This window comes from Falco cherrug, chromosome 8 (genome assembly GCF_023634085.1).
Source record: "Falco cherrug isolate bFalChe1 chromosome 8, bFalChe1.pri, whole genome shotgun sequence".
Taxonomy (NCBI): domain Eukaryota; kingdom Metazoa; phylum Chordata; class Aves; order Falconiformes; family Falconidae; genus Falco; species Falco cherrug.
The window spans coordinates 45318359-45339623 of NC_073704.1; the positions used below are offsets into that span (position 1 = coordinate 45318359).

General features: G+C 59.6%; 2 protein-coding genes across 8 annotated transcripts; one reads left to right on the forward strand and one right to left on the reverse strand.

Moving 5' to 3' along the window:
- Positions 1-233: 233 nt before the first annotated feature.
- RELL2 (RELT like 2) lies at positions 234-14234 on the forward strand. 7 transcript variants are annotated; one of them, XR_008733425.1, is made up of 9 exons: positions 234-1000; positions 1881-2097; positions 5237-5450; positions 7132-7197; positions 7273-7339; positions 7655-7843; positions 10823-11390; positions 13169-13727; positions 13963-14234. XR_008733425.1 is itself a non-coding variant. In XM_014287170.3 (9 exons), the coding sequence occupies exons 2-8, from the start codon at positions 2050-2052 to the stop codon at positions 13208-13210; spliced, it is 1194 nt and encodes a 397-aa protein (XP_014142645.1). In that variant the 5' UTR covers positions 234-1000; positions 1881-2049; the 3' UTR covers position 13211; positions 13525-14234. The 7 variants fall into 7 exon arrangements, 6 of the variants coding, with proteins under 6 accessions (XP_014142645.1, XP_055573597.1, XP_055573601.1 ...); XM_014287170.3 differs by having other exon boundaries at positions 13169-13211; positions 13525-14234; XM_055717622.1 differs by having other exon boundaries at positions 13169-14234.
- A 50-nt stretch (positions 14235-14284) lies between these two features.
- FCHSD1 (FCH and double SH3 domains 1) lies at positions 14285-20005 on the reverse strand. The gene is made up of 19 exons (XM_055717620.1): positions 19900-20005; positions 19503-19600; positions 19227-19272; positions 18303-18376; positions 17896-18040; positions 17683-17819; positions 17542-17605; positions 17306-17434; positions 16988-17110; positions 16810-16905; positions 16623-16730; positions 16412-16516; positions 15965-16195; positions 15793-15876; positions 15527-15683; positions 15237-15442; positions 15016-15112; positions 14872-14939; positions 14285-14718 (listed from the first exon to the last, which is right to left on the reverse strand). The coding sequence occupies exons 1-19, from the start codon at positions 19918-19920 to the stop codon at positions 14653-14655; spliced, it is 2055 nt and encodes a 684-aa protein (XP_055573595.1). The 5' UTR covers positions 19921-20005; the 3' UTR covers positions 14285-14652.
- Between the last annotated feature and the right edge of the window lie 1260 nt (positions 20006-21265).

A 21265-nucleotide genomic window follows, 5' to 3' on the forward strand; every position in this document is an offset into this window, starting at 1 on the left:
TAATCCGTCACCCACTGGATTCTCTTCTGTAGGCCTACAGCTGCCTTCCGGTCATCCCCAGCTGCCCCCAGGCACCCCCAGCTGCTCACCAGTTACACCCACTTGCCTCCCAAGCAGCTCCAGCTTCCCCCAGTCACCCCCAGCTGCCTCCCGGTTACTCCCAGTTGCCCACTGGATTCTCTCCTGTAACTTAACTCTACAGCTGCTCACCAGCTACCCCCACTTACCCCCACTTTTCCCCCAAGTCAGCCCCAGCCTCCTCCAGTGTTCCCCCAGCTGCTGCAGTCTACTGGCCGAGGGCACAGGGGATGGGGCAGTGGGGTTCCCACGGGGCACCCACGCCTTGCTGGGACACATCTTCTGGGGAGCAGCCCCTCAAGCTGTGAGGAATGGGAACTGCCACTGCCAGCTGTCACCCGGCCAAGCAGCCCTCCCAGGTCGCACCCTGCTAGGGTGCAGATCCTCCCCACTGCTGGCAGCCTTTGAAAATACCCTGCCGGGGTTGGCAGGGAGCAGGGACAGGGAGGCACCGCCAGGCTGGCAGAGGACAAAAGCCGGCTGGAAAATTGCTGTGTATGGAAAAGCAGCCTGCGGAACAGGGGAAAAAATCCTGAACCTCTGGGTGAGGCCCCAGCGAGGGACAGGGACACCGGCAGCAAAGATCCGTTCCCTGTGGGCTGGAAAGCAGAAAGGATGAAAGGAGCAGGTAGTCTTGCCCTAAGGCTTGGAAAACAAATTAGCCAAAATCGGGGCATGGCAAGGACTTGGTCTTGACGCTCTCCTGCTTGGTCACTTCCTGCGGGCAGGAGGTTGGGGGCAAAGGATGCTGCGCTGGAGGCAGGCGGCCCAGAGCACCGGCAATAAAACGCGGTCTCAGAGAGCAGCTGGCAAAGGGCAAGGACCCCCAGGGGGCACGCCAAGAGCTGGCTAAGGATGGATACCACGGCAGATCGGCACCAGGATGTTCCCCAGCTCCTCAGCAACAGGATTTTGATGCTGGGTAATCAATGTGCGGGAGGGAACCCCTTCGGTGCGCAGCAAGGGGAGATCTATGCATGCACGTCCCAGGGTGCGTGGGATGGGGCTAACAGGGCAGCAAGGTGACGGCATGACAGTGTGGGACTTTGGGTGCTGTGCTGGCTGCAAGCAGGCCTGAGAACTAGCGTCAAGGTGCAATTAAATCATGGGATTATTAAATGATGGTTCTGGCTGGCTCTGCCACTTACTGCAGGGATGGTGCTGCCTCAGCACTGCTCCTCATGAGTGTTTCCCTTCAGCATGCTGGCTCCAGAGCATGGAGCAAGGATGCCCCAGGGGAAATGGGGACCCTCTGGCCACAGCTGTGGTGGGGGACACTCAGAGCCATCCCCAGCACAGTGAACACTGAGCCCAGCACCCACCATCTTAAACAGGCATTAAACATGCTGAACAACAAGGGTGTAGCATCAAACGTGTGGAGTGTGCTGACGTCTTGGCAGGGGCTGCTCACTCCGCATGACGATAGCTGGGTTGCTGCTCCGCAAGGTGCTGCCACCAGATAGTGTCTGGCCAGGGCCACCGAACTGCCCGAGAGGCACGGCTGAGCCGCCTGGCTGGGGGAAAAGGGTGAGGAGGGGAGAAGCACATCCCTGCTTCCAGCAGGGATTGCTTTGCTGGCTGAACTTGTTTCTAGAAGCTGGTCATTGCTCCAGGCATCTTCATGGGTCTTTGAGTGGTGCAAAGCAAGCATTGGAGGATATTTTTAGATGCTTTTTGTGCTCAGAGAGCAAAAACACACTGTGGTTTAAAGGCCATTAGCTTGCTGGGGATGTTTGAAAAACTTAAATAAGGGATTAAGATTCAGGAAGATGTTTGACACGATGGGATGTAACCTTTTTCAGAGATGATGGCAGTTTCTGGGCTGAACCTTGTAACGGAGACTCCAGGAGGAGCCTGCCTGCAGGACTGCCAGAGCTGGGCGATCTGGCCTGTTTAGCTGCCACGTGGACAACCAGCAGTGCCGGGGCGGACGATCCCCTGAGCGGGCACATTTGCATTGTTTGCGGGGTGATGTCTGTCGTGATGGCTGCGGAGGAGGTGTGGGAGAGCGAACGAGAGGTAACGTGGCGACGCGCTGGGACTGGAGCTAGCTGCAGGACAGGGTGATGGGGATGGTTCTGTCCCTCCACCTTCTCTTCACTTGCTCTGTCCCCTCCCTCCCCAGCCACCTCTTGACCCGGTGGCTTAAAATTTAAGGGCTTCCATGAGAGGGACTGGAGCCTCCAAGGATGCCCACAATTCACACCTGCACCCACCAGGGAGCCCCGAGTGGGTGATCTAGGGAGGAAGGGCAGGGCATTGTGTCGCCTTGGCTGGTGGGGTCACACAGGATGGGGTCAGGAGGGGACAGAGGAAGCAGAGCCCAGCCTCTGGACGTGCCATTAGTATCCTGTCCACAGCTACGTTCACATCTCCCTGGCATGGTGTGGGGCTTAGTCCCATGCAGGGACCATCCCCACTGGCCAGGGTGGACATGGCCAGACTGTTTGGAACAAAGAGCTCAGCTGTGTGGATTCATGTCTGCCGTGCTGGATTCATGTCTGCCATGCTGACTGGTCTTGGGCAGAGAGGAGCCATGGTGTCTTTTTTGGGTCACCTCCGAGGTGCTGCATGGGACAAGGCTCATGTTCTGGCCATTGAAGTGCTAACAGGGTCCCATAGTAGGACAAGGACTGAGCATCCTGGAGGGATGCTGAGGCTGGGGTGGTGGAAGCAGCGTGGAGGCTGGGGGCACACAGTGCCTGGAGGGGAGCATCAGGAAGGGAAACACTCCTGGCAGGGGTAGCCCAGCTGCAGAACCAGGCAGGAGCAGTTTGATGGTAGCAGAGCCCCCTCCTTGTCCTGGTTCATCCCGCAGAAGCCAGAATTTGTGCCCAGGTGGGCTGCTGCACCATCCTGTGCCCCCCAGGGCTGTGGAAATGCTTTGAATTTTCCCATTCCCAGAGGCTGTGGGAAAATGGAAATCTTCCCTCAAAGCAGGGAGGGCTGAGAAACTTGGGCTTATTTCACCCAGCACAGCTGAAGGCTGGAAGCGGGGGGTAGAGTGCAGCAATGCATCAGGTGGGTGGCAATGCCCGGGAGGAGAAAGAGCAATTCATTGTGCAGGGTAGCTTGCGTGGGCATGAGGAAAATGGAAATAAGGGCACCATGACTGCATCCCCTCAGGGCTCTGCATAAACCCAGACCTGTGAGGTCCCCCTCTTTGAAGAAACAAGGACAGGAAGTAAGCCACCTTTAAGGTCTTGATTAACAGAGACTCACAGCTTGTTGGTCCAACATCAGGAAACGTCTTCTCTCCTGTGACCCTAGCAATGCATGGTAGAAGGAATAAGTCTTACTGCCTGTGGTCTTTTCTTGCCATAGATGGTCCATCTTAGGGCCTGTCTCCCTGCCAGGACAGCAAATGGATGGGTGGCACCTACAATGCAGTGACCTACAGAAGTTATGGTGATAGAGGAGGCTCCTGGGCTCCTGAGAGTTGACTCCTGGTCAGTTGTAGAGAGGGACAGGAGCCCTCATCATCACATAGCTGAAAGCCTGGAGAAGTTGCAGGTTGCCTCAAGGCAACACAGAGTGTGGTGGCATAATAATTCCCACAAATAAATGTGTATACAGATAGACACTTAGTTCAGTAGAGATGGGATGGAAGGGATTTCAGGGGTTGCCTGTGCTTCTCAGGGTCTGAATGGAGAACTGGCAGGTGGGTGAAAGACAGAGAGGAGCAAGGCTAATTTGCAGTAGCAAAGGAGAATTGGGTGAAGCCTCCCAGAGTGAGGACAATGTGATGGAGATGGAGGAGGAGGTCATGGGACCACCGCAGCTGGAGATTTCAAATGGCTTAGCCGTGCCTTTTTTAGGAAGGCCAGTTGGTCTGGTGCAGGGTGCTGGGCTGGGGGGGCTCCTTTTCCACCTCCTCGGTTCGGTGCTGTGAGCATGGTGCAGCTATCTGCACCCCTCTCCCCCTGCACGCTGGTACTGGACTGGTCCTGGTCTTGCTGAGACCCACTTCCACCCCTCTGCCCTCCCATCGCCACGGCTCAGTGCTCTAAAAATTGCCGACAGCTTTGGGAAGGAGGGTGCCGGGGGAAGTCAGGGCTGCCTTGCGTGCAGGTGAGGTTATTCACCCCGGGGCGGGCAGCAGCTTGCCAGCACCGGCTTCCCCGAGCGGCACGGCACTCCGGTTTGCTCCTGCTGCAGCTGCCGGCATTTCCCTGAGGTTCCCTCTGCACCTTCATCCACTGAAACAGCTTCGGAGAGATTTTTCCGGGATCAGGACAGGCGGGTGCTCTTGCTGGCAGACAGCGGCAGGCTGCCGCGGCAGCTAGAAGCGGCTTGGCTGCTGCCCGAGGAAAGAAGGCAGCCGGGAGCCGGGGGGGCAGAGGATGCTCGCCGCCGTCCCCAGCCGCGGGGATGCGGGGTTGCTAGGAGGCAGGTGAAGGTGAAGAGGAGAGCGCTGCGGAGGACCGCAGGCCCAGGTACTGCTGCAGCAGCAGGGACAGGGGACAGCCGGGGGAGACCCTGCCTGCGCCGGGAAGCGGAGCCGGCGAGCGGGCGGCCGAGCCCTGAGCCCCGGGGAAGGGAGACGGGAAAGCTCAGGGAAGCCAGGTCGGAGGGAGAGCGCTCGGTTCTGCGGGCGGCCGGTGCGGGAGCCGCCGGCCGGCTCGGCCCTCCGCCAGAGCGGCTGCCGCGGCTCCTGCCGGCTCTGCCTTTGCCTCTGCCGGCGGAGGCCCTCGGCCGTGAGTAGCGAGGGATGTGGGGGGAGCGGGTCGGCGCTGCGAGGATGCTCATCCTCCTGCAAGGGCGAGCGGGGTGATGCCGCCCGCCGCAGAGCCTGGCGGAGGCCGGGGGACCGGTGCCCTTGGGATGCTGCCTGCAAGGGACTGGGAAGTACCACAGCCTGGGGCCGGGCAGGCCTGCGGGGATGCTGCAACCGCTGCCCTTGGGATGCCTCTTGCTGGGTGTCTGCGGGGCAGCAGTGTCCTTGGGAGACTGTGCTGAGCCACCTCCAGCCTGCCCGCTCCTCCGTGGGGGCCCCCCACCATGCCAGACCTTGTGGGGCAAAAGATGAGCCCTTGGCAGCCCACCCCAAGCTGAAAGCTGGCTCTTGCCCAGGGTGGACAGAAGAGGAGGATGGACACAGGGAGCCTGGTGGGGGGTGATCACTGGGGTCTCTGAGCTGCCTTCCCCCTTCTCCTAGATCCGCATGTCAGACCAGAACAGCACCGATGATGGGGAGTCAGACCCCCAGCACAGCCTGTCTATGGTCTTCCTCCTCGTCCTTGTGTTCTTCATCATGGGCCTGGTGGGTTTCCTGATCTGCCATGTCTTGAAGAAGAAGGGTTACCGGTGTCGGACTTTCCGGGATGAGCTTGACCCAGATAACAAAGACGTGCTGGCGGAGCTCCAGGCCAGTGAGTGCTGGGGTGCTGGGGGCTCACTGGGGGCTCAGGTGCTGCCTCTTGCCTGGTGTAGATCAATGCCCCTTAAACATGCTTCTGGGATGTGGGCTGGGGCTGGGAGAGTTACCCATCACATGCTGCTGTGCTGGGAAAAAAGGATGGGGTGGCAAAAGCAGCACAGTGTTCCCTGGGGATTGGGAGCATGTGGCTTGGAGAGCCCTCTGGTCTGCTGCCTCCACAGGCTGGTGAAGGCTGGTAGTGTCAGGGAGGTGGGAACCAGCATCTGGAGCTCCCCAAAGCTGTGCTTTCCCCAAAAGGTAATTCTGATGAACCACCAGGACCTGCTGAATCCCCAGCGCCTGAATTATAACCCATGTTCCCTACAAAGGAAGCATGCCCCAGCCAAGGCACAAGCTGTTCCTCTGCCCCTTTGGCATTAGGGGTCCGGCATGGAGTCAGTATGGTGGTTGCTATCGGTCATGCCCTCTTCTAGTCCCGGTTGTGTTCCTGCAGGCCAGAGGAATAGGGGTGTTTCCTGGGGATCCGTGCCCCCTGTTTGAAGGGGACCTCTAGGGTTTTTATCCATCACTTCAGGCCATCCAAAATCACTCTTGGGTACTTGGATTGGGAGTCACAGCAGCATCAGTTGTGGGTGCAAGCTAGAGCCTGGTCCAAGCAAGCTCTGTCTTTTGGTGGTTTCATGAGTCTCTCCTGAAATCAAGAAGACACATTCCTCCAGCTGCTTTCTTAACTGAAAACAGCCAAATGGCACTATGCAACTCCTCCAGCTTCCCTGTGCTGTGAGCAGTGCTCAGGAGGATCAGCATCTCCTGCTGCCACTGCTCATGCACAGCAGGGAAACATGGCTCCTCCAGCTCACCCATGGATGCAGCAGAAGCTTCCAGGTGTCCTTGGATATGCTTCTCTGGCTTTAATGACTTGGAGACAGTGTCTGAACTTTCCAGGATTGGCTTTGCTTTCTGGAAATGCCACAGCCCAGGGAAACATCTCCATGGGCTTCCAGGATCATGGTGGCAATTGTTGATCATGCTCTTTGAGGCTGTTACCTGTCAGCCCACAGCTCTGGCCTGCTCACAGGAACACATAACACTGCCGACTGGGCTGAAGGTCCAGCCAGCCAAGCCTCCTGCCTCCAACAATGGCCAGAAGCAGATTGTGATGAATCCTGGGGATGAGTACCACAACAGAGCAGACACCAAGCCATTTCCCCAGCATACTCTTTTAAGCTTCTAGCAGTGTGCAGCTTGGGGCTTTCTCCATCAGAGATGGTTGCTCCATATATAACAGGCTCCAGTGTTTTTTTTTCTGTAAGCTAGTCCTGTTTACCCTTAAAGACTTTTAGCACTGGCAGCATCCTGCAGCCAGGGGCTCCAGGGCTGGACTGTCCCCATGAGGAGCCCCCTCTTTTGACTTGTTTGGGATTTGATTCCCACTTATTTCCTGTTTTGCTCCCCAGTTCTGGGTGAGCAACACAACCCCTCTCTCCCTGCACACATGGATGCCGTTTTAGCCATTTCTTTTCCAGGGTGAGGGATCTGGTGTACCCCAGGGTCTTCCCAGCATGATGGGGAACATGAGGCTTTTCCAAGCTTTCTGTCTGTGTGGCTGCTCCTGGGCAGGACTGGCGAGCTGAGTGAATCCCAGCCTTCAGTGCCATGTTTTCTCTTTTCAGATGAAGAGGAGGAGCTGAATGAGGACACTGTGGAGAAGATTGTGAGATGCATCATACAAAATGAAGGTGAGCATTTCCTAGGGCTGGTCTGGAGACATGTTGACTGCTTTGGCTGATGCATTCCCTTTTTCCTCTCTTCAGCAAATGCAGAGGCCCTCAAGGAGATGCTGGGGGACAATGAAGGGGACATCCCAGTGCCAGTGCCCAGGTGAGGGAAGCCTATACTAGCTTGTGGCTCCTGCAGAGTGAGGAAGAAGCCTTGGGTAGCACCTTGGTCTGCAGCCTTTGCAGCCAGCCCCTTTCCAGCTTGGTATAAAGCATCTTCCCAGTGGGAAGTCCTGCTCCCCCAGGGGTTGTGATAAGTGCTGCACCCCACTGCTAAGGGGAATAGCTCTTCCTCCTGTCCTCACAGGGGGTTCCCTTCAGAGCTGCAGCTTCTCAGGGCTTGCTGCAGTGAGGCTACACCAAGGTTGGGAAGTCTTCTTCAGGTAACATAACCTGTCTCGTTCTTCTTCTATTGCAGCCTTTGTCCCCACCGTAACAGCCAGGACGGGGGCCCACCACATCACCACACAGTGCATCTGGGCTCCACGCAGGCCCCCTGCATCCACTGCAGCAAGAGGAAGAGGCATCCGCTGCATCGACAAGGACGGTCCAAGGATGGCAAAGGCAGAATGCATCCTGGAGAGACCACCGTCTTCTCAGTGGGCAGGTACTTAAATGAGCCTTGCTGGATATGGCCCACCTGTTCTGATGGAGCAAACATCATGGAAAGTCCTCTTGGTTTTCCTATTCCTTTCCCCCTCTTCTCCACTTGCCCCACACCAGGTACTCTCTTGCTGTTTCCCATTTAGATGCCCCAGTAGCAGCTCTGCAGCTGGGAGTCTTGGGGACCCAGGTGCCTCTTGCACCTGGAAATGCCTCTGGTATGTGGCAGGCCATGATGCACTGGTGGCTTCCCTTCTTCTCCAGGAAGATGACTCAAGCTTGGGTTGTCCTGCTGACTCAGCGCTTGGCAGAGCCCAAAATCTATGTCCTTTCAAAGCCTGCAAGCTGGGCTTCTGCTGCTCAACAAGGGCAGTGACCCCAGGTTTTAGGGATCTCACTGAGAGGGCAAGGAGGTGACAGCAGGTCCCAGTGCAAGTTACTAGCCAGCACCCATCAGAATGAAAGAGTGCTGTGCTCCTCTAGGTTGTTGCCTATGATGATGACTGTAATTAGATGACATGGCAGGAATATAAGGACAGGGGAGTGTACCTGATACCTCCCACAAATACTTTTCCAGTCCCCACCTGGTCTCACCTCAAGGAACTTCCTGAGGTTCCTGTGGTGTCTGCACAGTCAGTAACCTTTAGTACAATCTGCAGTCTTGCCCAGATTACCCCACTCCCCAGCAGCAAGGTTTAGCATGCACTAGACCTTTGGCAAAGTCTTCCAGGGCTCAGCTCCCTACTGCAGTGGTGACCAGGGCAGGACAACAAGCAACTGCTGGTCCCTGGATGGCCACCCTGGTAAGACACAAAGATCTCCTGTGCTCAAATCTTGCAAGCAGGTCTTCATTCAGGGCCTAAGCCTTGATGAAGTTTCCTGTTGTGGTCTAGAGAGACGGTCCTTTCATGGTAATGTTGAGCCAGAGTGGGCATCAGGGGCTGTGGGTTCTCCTACCATCACAGCTAGGAGTCTTAGTAGGACAAGACCCAGAGGAGTGGAGGGATCTTCATCCTTGGAGATTTCCAGAACCTGAATGGACAGGGCCCTGGGCCACCTGACTGAGGAGGGTAAGTGGCCCAGTCTCAAGCAGAGGGTTGGACTGGAGACCTCCCGAGGGCTTTTTGCACCTAAATTATTCTACACTTCTGAGGTAATCTTGGTTATATGATCTGTATTCTTACGTTATTGGATGATTTACCATTTATCTTAGGGCTTTCCCTAAACCAGTTGTTGTCTGTGGCAGAGCTCATCTGCCAAAGCATCTGCATCTGACCCTCTGTCCTTAGTGCAGTCAGCCACAGTGTGTCATGTCCTACTGCATCAAATGCCTCAGCCATGCTGTCTAGGCAGGCAGTCAGTGCTCTTCTGCCTTTCCCCTCACCGTCCAGAGGCTGGTTACATTACCTCATGCTCCCTCCTTCAAACCCTGCCTGCTCCTTTGAATCCATCCCAATCTCTTCCAGGCTGACATTGCTCAATGGCATCACCAAGAAATGACCTTGCCATTTTTGTTTCCTCCCTGTCCCTCTTTGGGACTGAAACATTCTTTGGTCTTCCTGAATCGTAGTGCTAGTGCCTTGTCTCTAAATATCTGGATAGACCTGAAAGGTCACATTTGCTGCTGCTTGGCCTGACCCGAGTAGTCCTGTGGACATCTTGTCCAGAGCTGGAGCATCTCCTCCTTGACCCTTCCAACCATGAGCAACAATGCTGAGGGGTTTGAGACCGCCTGGTCCTCAGTCTGGTGGCGGTCTCTTTCACTTCTGGCATCTCATCTGGTATCTGTTGGACCTTTCTTCTGAGCTTCTTCCTTCAGAATGGCTGTACTGCCATGTGCTTCACCTTTGGGTCTTGTTCTTTCAACCCCAGCAGTGCTTTGCTGCTGAAATTGTATTTTGCCTTGATGCTGACTCGCAGCTGAACGTCAGCAGAGCCAGGGCCATCTGCAGCGTCTTCCCATGTGATTCAAGTGCAGGGAGAGCAGCTGCTGGGTGAGTCATGGGCTGCACGAGGTTTCTGTGGTGGGATCAACGTTCTTTGTCTGGTGGACACCAGATCACTGTGGAGGAGATTTCCTACCTGCTGGTCCAGCAGTGGCTTGCATTTCTTATGAAGAAGCGTCGCAGTGTTAGTCACAACCAGCTTGCTTGCAATTCAGGCTTTTAGGCTTTGCCTATGCGTTACCCCTCAAATTCTGAAGCTGTGGCAGATCCCTAACTTCTCCTCCCCATGTGCATCACCTCTGATTGTAAATGCAGCCTTTGAGGGTGTCAGACCAAATTCTTCAGCTGTTCTCCTGCCTGCCCTGGAGAACTGAGCTGTTACCTGGTACATGACGAAGCCTTGGTGAACCACCTAGGTATCATTCATCACTCCAGGGGACAGTGCAAAATATGCTTTGGCAGATTTTAGCCAAACAACTCCTCCCACCTTTGATCCCCTTACCCAAACTGCCGCAACCCTGTCCGTGCCCTCACTTAGGGTGCTCTGTCTGCTGAAAACTCTGGCATTTGTTCCCCTGATGGCAGTCAGTCAATGGGTGCAACATCCACACAGCTCTGCCTGGCCATCCCTTCCTCACCAGGCTTAGATGGTTTGCATTTCATCTTCTGAACCAACACCTGAGTTTCTATACCAGCTTCTGTTCACCCAGGTTGCATCTTGGAGCATTTCCAGGAGCTGCAACACATCTTGCGGCAGGGAGGACAGGCTGGCAGGGTCTGTACCAGCCAAGATCTGGATTGACTTTTTTATCCTTCTCTACTTGTTTTACCAAAAATGAAAGGGAAAACCAGGGTTGAAGTCAGTGGGGACATGGCTAGAGTGGGGGCTAGTAGTATTGAATGGGTCTGAAAGGTTGGAGATCAGCACCAGTTGATGACAAAGGGAGGGTGATCCAAGGCTGGAGGTGCAGGCAAGCTGGAAATACAGTGCGGGTAGAGGAGGGAAAGGATTTTGATCTGTCCTGTCCCCATTCCAGGTTTCGTGTCACACATATTGGGAAGAAACCCACTTTCCACGAGCAACAAGATGGTCCCCTGCCCGACGGCAGCCGGGAGCTGAGCACGGAGGAGTTGGAGCACAGCAGCGACCGGCTCCAGCGGGAGCGGGCTCGCAATGGGACTGTCCCCATGGGTGGCCTGCAGAATGGAGCCATCCAGAAGGGTGCCCAGAGTGGCAAAGGTGGGGAGCAGAGCCGCTCCACCACCCTAGCCCTGAACACACCAGTCAGCTCCAGCACTCGCGACAGCCGACGGGGCAAGGGGTCTGGCACGGCAGGTTCGCTGCAGGATGCTGGCACCGCTCCTGGGAGCACGAGCCGCCAGCGGAAGCTCCTGAGCCGTCAGATGCTGGGAGGGTCGAGTCCCAGCATCCCAGGAGACCTGTCACAGGAAGGAGCCAGCATCTGCCTGGAGGAGACCGGACTGGGGTCAGCAGATGAGGTGTCAGATATTCATGGAAGCCTGAGTCTGCACGAACAGGCTGATGAGTTGGGAAGAGATGACAGCAGCAGAAAACAGCCTGGAATGGAGGACATGGGGCAGCAGGTAGGTTTCTTCTCTTCCTTGTCCCCATGTGGTCCCCTGGGCTCCAGGGTTTGAAGGGCTGTGACACAGCACCCCAAGTCCTGCTGCTGACAAGATCAACCAGCCCAAGCGTGGTGGTGTGAGCTGTGCAGTGGGGACAGGCAAGCTGAGGCCTGCGCCAGGCTGGCTGACATGGGACCTGCCCTATCCTGTCCCCCCTGTTTCTGCTTATCTTTTTTGATTGCATTTTCCCATCGTTTTCTCATGTCTGGGGCACACAGAGGCACAGTGACAGTTCCTACCCTGCCAGTACCCGCACTGCAGGGGAAAAAGGCAGGTCACTGGTTGACTTGCACAGGAGATCCTGCAGACCTGCTGCCAGCTGGCCCTTGGGCAAGGAGTGCGTTTTCCTTTGTGGCTGGGCTTTTTAGGGACCACTTCAGGATCACTTCTTCTTGACTTTCTTCTCTCTGATCAGAGCAGGGGGAGCTCTGCTGCTGCGCGTAGCTTGGTCTCTCCAAAACTGTAGCCTCACTGCCCAAGCTGGGGGCTCAACATGGCCAGCAACGTACAGGCAGGGCCAGATGTCTTCAGGAGCCTTTCTTGACTTGATGTCTAGGAAATGGTGAAGCCAGCTGGTCATTTCTTGGCTGTTCTTCCCTGCTCCAGAGGGGCTGGTTGTAGATATGCTCATAGAGGAGGACAGCCCACCCTGGCTGGAGCTCCCAGCACCCTAGTATCTCCCAGCCTTCTCACCTGATCACCTTGCTGGAGGTGCTAGAGAGCTCCAGGGCAGCAAATTAGGCTGTTGGTGGTGGTAGCAGGAAAGCAACATGTTCACTCACTCGTGCACTCACATGTGCTTCTGCAGTTGGGGAAAGATGCTTTTCATGGAAGGGGGCTGGGGTAAGGCACCTGGTGTGATCTCACCCTACTAAAGCTGCCTGCATGGAGCAGCCCCCAGAGCTGGCCTTGGCTCGTCTCACAAAACCAGCACTGGGGCACACATGGCAAAGCCTTTAGAAGAAAAAGGAAGCAAACCATCTGAGCAAATATCTTGGTGTGCTACAAAGCCGGGGACATTCCCTGGGGCTGGCTCTGCTGGAGCTCCATGGGCTGTGTGTGGCACATGCCAGCAGCCCTTGGCAGAGAGATGGGATAGGGCAGGAGTGGGTCAGCCTGGGGAAAGGTGCCTAGCTGAACACAGGCTAAGAAAAAAGCAGGAACCCATTGTGTTTATTGTTTCCCTTCTTTGCTTTCTGGTGGCCGGGCTGGAAAGTTTGAGCTGCTTTGTGAAGAGCAGCCCAAGGCAGCCACGCAGGACAGAGCTGATGGGCTGTAGCCCTTCTTCAGAGACCTGGAGAGGTGGCTACAGGTCCTCCTTCCTCCCATGGCCCACTATGCCTTGGGCAATGACTGTGGACCCTCTGATGACAGGGGCACAGTTATGTGCAGGGTGAACCAGGGACATGGCAATTTTTCTTCTCTTTGTCTGTCCCCTCTGTGGCACTAGACACTTGCCTTGGATCCTGCACCAGGCTTTGGGGTGCTCCAGGGCACAGGGTCCCAGAATGGTGACAGGACCTGACTGGGACATTAGTCACCAAGCCCTGGCACCACTCGGACACTCCCTCATCCCTTAGGTCCCAGCCCAGGCCACCACAAGGGCTGTTAGCCTCAGCAGGGTTCTTCCCACTGTCCCATGGGTCACTGCTGTGGCTAATGGAGACCCGGCCCCCTGCCCCAGCACCCCACTCCCATGGAGGCACTGACATCTACATCCCTCCTCCATCCCACAGGAGCCCAGCGCCATGGTGCAGGACCGAGGAGCAACCGTGTGACGTGAGTGCTTGCCCCCAGTCCCTGGGGCAATGTCCGGGGTGGGATAGGAAGGCCCTGGCAGTGTCCCTGCCCTGGTGGGTCACAGCCTGCTGATGGAGAGGGTGAACCCCTTCTCCAGGAGGGTCGGTTCCCAATGCACCACATGCTGCAGGGGCAGGTCCTCTTGCCTGCATGCCCAGCCACAGGCAGTGATGCCAACGGGCAGCCATGCCGGCTCCGGGCAGCCACGGATGGGGTCAGGACAGTCCAGTCGCAGCTGGCGGGGGATGCCACAGCCATGGGGACAAGCCCCATCCTACCCCTCTCCCCGCAGCTCCTCTCCGCTCCCGGCTGGAGTGTGGATGGGAGGCGTGCAGCCCCGGCCCCCACGCTGGGCTGGGGGCTCTGCTGTGGGGGGACTGCAGGGCAGCTGGCCCCGGCCCCGGGTGGGCAGCTACGCGCTTGGCATGGCCGGAGGGACGCGCCAACGTTACAGACAACTGCACTCGGCGCCAGACCTCATCCCATTGGCAATAGGTACCCAACTCCCACCCACTGCACCCACCCTGGAGACCCCCCAGGGGACCCTCAGGCCTGGCAGGGGCAGGACAGCAGCCAGTCCCTGCTGCCCATCTGGCCCCTGCAGCCCCCCAGCACTGGGGGAAGGATGCATCAGAGGGGGCTGCAACAAGGGCCAGGGATGGAGGCAGTGGCTCAAGCCCCCCCAGGGTGGGGGGCAGCACCCCCCACCCACCTGGCACGTTCACTGCAGAGCAAAGCCCCCCTGGGCACCCCTGCCACGCAGAGCGGTCACAGGCACAAATCCTGCACCGGCGAGGGACCCTGCAGGTCCCTGGGAGATGCTGGCGGAGAGAGGAGCTTCCAGCCCTGTCCCGGCACAAGAGGGGCCAGAGCCTGGCCCTGGGGGCAGGATCACACCCTGGCCAGGCAGCGGGCAGCCCTGGTGCCCGTGGCGAGCTTTGGTGTGTAACTGCACTGTACATAGACGAGCTAAAACCATTAAAGCTGCTGAACCCCTTGGCAGTCAACTGGCTTTATTGGGGCACAGCCCGCCCCCCCCCCCCCCCCCCCCCCGCTCCTGCCTGCAGGGAGATGATGCCAGGTGGGGCAGGCAGGGCCCCAGGGCTGAGCCCCCCCGGAGAAGCAGGGCTGCACTGGGGGTGCACAGGCGATGCCAGGCAGAAGCGGCAGAGACAAGAGCTGAGTGACATGGGGACCGGCAGTGGCGCTGAGCATCCCAATAAAGGGGCTGCCAGGATGTCCCATGCTGTGCTGGGATGCAGGGCTGCTCTGCAAGCAGCACTGGGCAGGATGCAGCCCCCGGAGAGACCAGCTCAGAGCACGGGGCAGCACTGGCCCCTGCTGCCAGGACAGCAGCCTGTGGTGGCTCGCTTAGGTGAAGCACTTTGGGAGAGTGGGGAGGGACGGGGGACCCTCAGGATCAGCTGAAGTGCAGCTCAGGGTCAGGCTCGGGGGCTCTACCGGGTGGTGGGGGAGGTGCACGGAGCTGCGGAGAAAGGACAGAAGTGATGCCGAATATGCCAAGGCTACTCACCCCCCGTCAGACCCCCCCTCCAAAGCACACGGGTGGCACCGCTCCCCCTTACAGGAGGGTCGGGGGCAGGCTTGCGGTGCACAGCATCGCTGTGATGAGGCTTACCGGCCGGAGACGGGTGGTTGCCAGGTCTGGAGAGCTCTGCCCACTGCCTGCACCATCCTGCCTGCAACCTGGAAGGGCCCAGCAGCTCAGCCCAGGTCTCCACATGCCCCCCCAGCCCGCTTCCCAGCCCGCCCTGGCACTCACCTCCTAGTGGCATTTCAGGAGTGGGGCTGGGAGCCAGGCTGGCCCCAGGAGCAAGGCCAGGAGGAGAGAAGGGGGGTGGGGACGGCGATGGCAGCTCCTGGGAAGACACAGCCAAGAGGGATGGGAACAGTGGGAAGAAAGTCTTCCCCCCAGCAGCCACAGCTCAAGATGGGGAGCTGCACCCCACACTGAGGGGACACAATGACCCTCCTGCCACCAACCTGCCCGGCTGCCCCCCGGGCCCCAGTGAGCTCCTCCACTACCAGGGAGGGGAAGACGCCGATACGGCCATCGAAGTCGCCTGTCCAGAAGCCATCATCCACCTCACCAGAGGCGCGGGGCAGCACCCGGATGATGGCCCCCTCGGGGAAGCTCAGCTCCTCGGGACTCTGACCCTCGTAGTCATATAGAGCTCGCACCAGCCAGGCTGTGGGAAGGATGGGGCAGGGGCTCAGCAGCCTCTGGGGACCTGTCCCCCTCCCTGGGGTGGGGGTGATGCCCTAGCACCCACCTCCGGGCTCCAGCACTAGTTCTGCAGCCATGATGCTGGAGAGCTGGCGGTGCAATGCAGAGGGTCCCGGGGGACCGACCCCAGCCCCTGGCTCACCACCCAAGGACAGCAGGTACTTTTCTGGGATGTAGCCAACCTGACCTGCCTTGTTCCGAGCCTGAGTGGGCAGAAACTGTGTAACTGTCCCAGCCTCTGGGACAGGGATGGCCTGGGGACTGCTGAAATATGTCCCCTCCACCACGGTGGGGGGCTCAGCCTGCTCCCACCTTCACCCACTCCTCTGCGTCCCCATCCTCGATGACCTCCAGCTCCTCGCCCTGGGTGATGGACAGTTCATCCGGCTGGCAGGCCTGCAGGGGACAGGGGACAAGGTGGCAGGGAGGCTGAGGGTGCTGGCCCTGGGCAGGCAGGGTGAAGGACAGGCAGCCATGGCCATACCTGGTACCCAAAGATCACCCGGCAGGTATAAGGGTAGGTGCGGGCAGCAGGGCTAGGCTCATTGTCCTCGTCCGGCTCGTCACTGTCCTCATAGTCATCGAACTCGGCTGGATCCAGCCCTGCGGGTGCCTCCTCACCTGCACCCACCATGGCCCCCGCCATCCAAGCATCCACATCCAGCCCTGCTGCCCGCAGCAGCGCCAGCCTTGCCTCTGCCTTCACTCGACTGACCTGAGCACACACGTATTGTCAAGGTCTAAGGGGACATTTATGGGCTGGGGGACAGCCCAGCAAGCCCCATTGCCCCAGTCCCCAGCGTGGCTGCCATTGTGGCAAAGAATCCCCAGCACCACATCCCTAGCCACCACATCTCCCCATCCCTGCGTCCCCCACCCTGGGGGTGACAGATCTCGAAGTCACCCCTAGCCTCCTGCCTGGGGGACCCACCTCTGACTTCCGGATGTTTTCCCTTGCTTCTTCCATCTGCCGCTCCACAGTGGCTGCTTCTGCCTCTGGGACCTGCTGCCGCCTGGCCTCCAGCCGCTGCAGCACCTAGGAGGGCACCCACAGGTCAGCAGGGGTGATAGGAGCCTGGCAGGGGGCAGGGAAAGCCCCTCCTTGAACCCCCCAGTGCTCCACGGGGAAGGGTGGCACTGACCTCCTCACTGTATGCCTTGTTTTTGTGGTCTCGGGCCACCCGTGTGGCCCAGCGCCGTGCCTCCTTCTCCAGGCTGGCCCCATCGTCCCCCGGCGGCAGCAGGCATACCTGGCCAAGGACACAGTGGCTGAGAAGGGGCTGGCTGCACAGACCCCCTGCTGCTGTAACAATGTTCCCCCCTACCTACCTCTTCCACGCCGGTGAGCTGGAAGCGCTGCGTGGGGGCCAGGGTGAAGGCAGGGTGGTCTTGTAGGAAGAGAAGGAGGTCCTGCTCCCGGCACACCTGAAGCAAGGGAGTGGTGTGGGGCCAGGGGGGCCACCCGTCCCCTCCTGTCCCACCCAGCTCCCGAGACAGGTGCTGTTACCCGTGCGGATGCTTCCGCAACACCCTGGAACCAGTCCCGCGTGGCCTGGCATGTCTCTGCTTCTGTCCGGCTGGCAGCTGACAAGTGCTCCCGCAGCCGCTCGTAGAGGTCACCGTCCAGCGCCTGGGGGAGAGCAGATGGGAAACTCCGCCGGCACTGCCCGCATCTCCCCGGGGAGCATCCCTGACCCCCCAGGGCAGTCAGCCCTGACTCTGCACCAGCAGGACCCTCCCTGCTGCACCCCCTCACAGTGGCACCAGGGAGATGCTTCTTGCAGGACCCCTGGAGGGGATGCAGGGGTGTCCAAGCAGCTCCTACCTGCATGGCAGCGGGCAGCTCTACCCGCTGGTAATGCTCCAGGTGGGCAGTGGCAGACACCAGGGCGAAGCTGTACTCATTCTGCACTCCTGCAAGCTGCCTTGAGTGCTCGGCCAGCCGTGCTGTGAACTTCAGGGATGGGGAAAGCATGGCTTGGCAATGTGGTGGGGGCCACCACCCCATGTCCCCCTGCATCCCTCTGCTTGGGTACCCCACCAGCACCATGTGCTGCTGACCTTGGCACTGAGTTTTTGCAGGCTGGCCTTGGTGTGAAATATCCTCCGGTCACTCTTCCGGAGCCTGGGGAGGGTGGGAGGAGGGATGTGAGACCACCCCATGGCCACAGCAGCACTTCTCTTGCCACCTCCTCTGCTCACCGAGCCTCCACATCGGCTGCCTTGTCCTTGGCCACCTCACTGCTGCGCTGGAGATGGGTGAACTGCTTCTTTGCCTTGTCCAGCTCCTTCACTGTCTCCAGCAGCTCTGCCTGTGCCTTCTGCAGCCGCTCGATACCCTGTAGGGAGTGTCAGCCGGGGGGGACAGATGTTCCCACCACTCGTGCACAGGGGGACATGTCCTCGCCCTGGTACCTTCTTGAGCATCCTCTCTTTGGAGAGGCGGGCAGTGCGGGCAGCCTCTGTGGCGAGGGCGCGGTAGCTCTCCGAGGCAGTGACACGGACCTGCCCAGCATGTGCGGTCCCCTCAATGACACCCTTCCAGACAGCGACCACGCTCCTGCAGATGTGGGAGTTTAAACAGGGCAGGGTACTCTCTTCCCTCCCTGCCAGCTTTTGGGGATGCCCAGCAGGGCAGCCAGCACCCTCAGCCCCTGCAGTCCCCTCTGAGTCAGGTACCACATCCTTGGGGACATCCCACCCAAGGCTGCATTCCTAGGACACCCAAATCCTGGTTGGCATTAGGCATCTCCCAGCTAGGAGGGCCACGGATGGGCACAGCCAGCCCCAGCCTCAGGTTCCCATCCCTGTCCCTAACCCACCTCAAGTCGCTGGCCTCACCACGGCCCCGCTGCCAGTCTCTCTTCACAAACTGGCTCGCCAGCCTCTGCAGTGCCTGTGGACAGACCCATCATCACTGGCACTCTACAACCCTGGTGAGCACCCCAGCATCCAGCTCCGGGGCCGAAACTGGCCTCCCCACTATCAGCTACCCAACCCCATGAGTGTCCCCAGAGCGGGAGGGACTCCCCTCATCAGTGGCTCAGTGTCAGCAGGGTTCCTGTCATGCTCCCATGAAAGGGGAAAACCTTTTTGGGGAGCAGCCACCACCATGAGAGGACCACCCCCCTGCAGCTTTTGGGACAGGGGACTGGCAAGGGAACACCAGCAAGGGACACCATCTGCAGAGACAGAGTAGAGGAGCCCCCAGCAAAGCCAAGTACAGCAAAACCCCAACCCTGGGGGGACTGTTCCCCCCTAACCTGGGCAAGGGAGAGGGAGAAGGGTGGCATGGTGCCCGACTGTAGGGGGACACAACTGCTGCGGGGTATCCCCAAGGGATGCTGTGGGGATATCTCACAGCACAAACCCAGGCTCTGATATTTAAGAGATAGCCCTGTGATGACCCAGCAGACAGCAGAGCAGTTTCCTCCTCCCACAAGGCTTTCCCTCCAGGCCCCCAAAACACCCAAGCTTCGGGCCATGCTGTACTCAGCAAAGCAACCCAGCAGGTGCCCTAATGTGGTTGGTACCCCCCTGGCAGGGAGAACGTTGCACCCATCTGCCACTGCCCTCCATGGCTGGCACGGAGCAGCCAAGCCTCGCCTTGCTCGGATAATTTCTGATGCTGCCCATTGCTTGCATGGGGCTGTGTGCTACTCTGGGACACCCCACGCAGGGAGGATGTGGCTCAGTGACTGTGCCTCCCCAAAGCATCAGTCCTGAAGCCAGTGGCACGTCCTTACCTGCCCATACTCCCTGTCGATGGTGGCCCTCTGCTTGCTGTAGGACCTGTGGGGAGAGGGCACTGGGGGCAGGCGAGGACCCATGCAGAAGAGCAATGACAGGCCACCCTGCCATTGCCCCCCTGCCACCACCCAGCCGGTGGTGGAGCCCATGACCTCGGCGCAGCAGGCTCAAGGTGAGCCGTGCCTGACGGGCTGGCCCCCACCCCACGCGTGGGATGAGCTGGCCGGCCTCGGCTAGGGGCGGGGCGGGGACGGACACGCGTGAGGCCTTACCTGATGTCCTCCAGCAGCTCGGCATCCCGCTGCTGCTTGCCCTGCAGGCCCGAGAGCTGCTCGAGGACGTGGACCCGCACCTCCTGGGTGAGCTTCACCTGCGGGGCGGCACCGCTCAGCGCCCGGGGACGCTGCGGCCCCGGCCGGGCTGGGATGCGGGGGCCAGTCCGGTCCCCGGTCCCCGCTGCCGCCCCGCCCCGGATGCCACTGCAGGTGCCGGCGGCCACCGCCCAGCCGCGGCTCCGCTTCTCCAGCCCCGCTGAGGGTCCGCCGGGGACAAATCCCGATCCCCTCTGCGGGACCCAGCCCCGGTCCGGCTCCGATGGAGGACCCGGTTCCGATCGCTTCTCCCGCTGCCGGGACCCGCTCCAGTGTCGCGCCCCAGCCCCGCGCTCACCTTGCGTGGCGGCGGCTGCATCGCTGCGCTTGGCCCCGGTCCCCGATCCCTGATCCCCGGTCCCCGCCGCCGCCGCGCCCCGCGTGTGTAGAGCCCGGAACTGCCGGGACCGGCTCCGCCCTCCCCGGGCCCCGCCCCCGCCCCGCCCCTTTCCCGGGCAGGCCCCGCCCGGCGCCGTCACTCGCCCGCCGCCTAGTGGTCGGTGCTGCGCGTCTCGCCGGAGCGCTGGGGCGGGGACCCGGGGATCCGGGGAAGCAGGACAGGGACACGGGGACACGGGGACACGGGAACACGGGGACACGGGGACATGGGGACATGGGGACACGGGCAGGCAGGAGAACAGGGACATGGGCACTTGGGGACATGCGGAGTACTGGGGCACAGGGACACTGGGAACGTTGGGGACCAAGTCCTTGTGCGTGAGGGCACATGGGGTACTGGTCCTGGGGCGTGGTGTCCCATCGGAGGGTCGGGTCACTGGTTCTGGGGCACAGGGAGATGTGGGGTGCTGGGGCACACTGGTCCTGGGCCGTGGGGCATGTGGGGCAGTGGGGCCTCAGTCCTTAGGGCACAGGGATACGTGGGGTCCCACAGCCCGTGGAGGAAGCAGAGCCCCTGGGTTGGCAGGACACTGCCACAGGGACAAGCAGGTGCTGAGCAGTGGCATTTGGTAGGGGACACTGGGAGCCATGAAGGCTCCCCAGGAATCCTTGCCCTGTTTGCCACCTGGTCCCTCTGTCCCCCTCTCATCCCCTTCAGCTCTCACTTCTCTTTCTGTTCTGCTTTTTTTCTGCCTTGTGATTCTTGCAGAGCTTGTGGCTCTCCCCGCTGTCCCTTTTGTCCCCTTCTTGCTCTTTCCCTGACATTTTTGGAGTCATCTGCACATGTTCTGATTCCCCTGCAGCGTGTCAACATGTGGGACTGGGCTGTGGCTGTGTCACTGGGTCTGTTATTTCCCTCCATGGCCCCTCTGCTGCAGGAGGAAGCTGGGAAAATGGACTGGGGGCTACCAGCACCCACTTTGGTGGCAGGAAGGGGATGGCAGAGTGGGACAGTGCAGGGCAGCCCCACCTACAGGGTGACATTGGCTTGTCAGCCCGACCAAGGTGATTGATTCCTGGGGATGTGTGGTCCTGGCAGGGCTGGGCAGGCAGGGTGCCCTGTGCCCCTGAGGTGCTGCAATGGGACACGGGCACGTCACCAGGCTGGAAGCCAATGGCCTCCTTCCTGCCCCCCTCCTGGGACATGTACAACTCCATCTGCCTGCTGCAGTTCACAACTGTCTTTTTTTGATGTCTGTCTTTGGTCTGCTTCCTCCTCTGCACAGCGTGACATTGCGTGCTAGTGCCTGGAAATCACCCCAAGC

Coding starts and splice junctions, on each gene's coding strand:
- RELL2 (XM_055717622.1), top strand. CDS start 2,050: ATGTCTGTCGTGATGGCTGCGGAGGAGGTGTGGGAGAGCGAACGAGAG. Junction 7,844..10,822: donor ACCGTCTTCTCAGTGGGCAG/GTACTTAAATGA, acceptor TCCCCATTCCAG/GTTTCGTGTCACACATATTG. Junction 11,391..13,168: donor TGGAGGACATGGGGCAGCAG/GTAGGTTTCTTC, acceptor TCCATCCCACAG/GAGCCCAGCGCCATGGTGCA.
- FCHSD1 (XM_055717620.1), bottom strand. CDS start 19,920: ATGCAGCCGCCGCCACGCAAG. Junction 15,684..15,792: donor ACGCAGAGGAGTGGGTGAAG/GTGGGAGCAGGC, acceptor CTGCCCACTCAG/GCTCGGAACAAGGCAGGTCA. Junction 15,113..15,236: donor CCCGGGGGGCAGCCGGGCAG/GTTGGTGGCAGG, acceptor GTGTCTTCCCAG/GAGCTGCCATCGCCGTCCCC.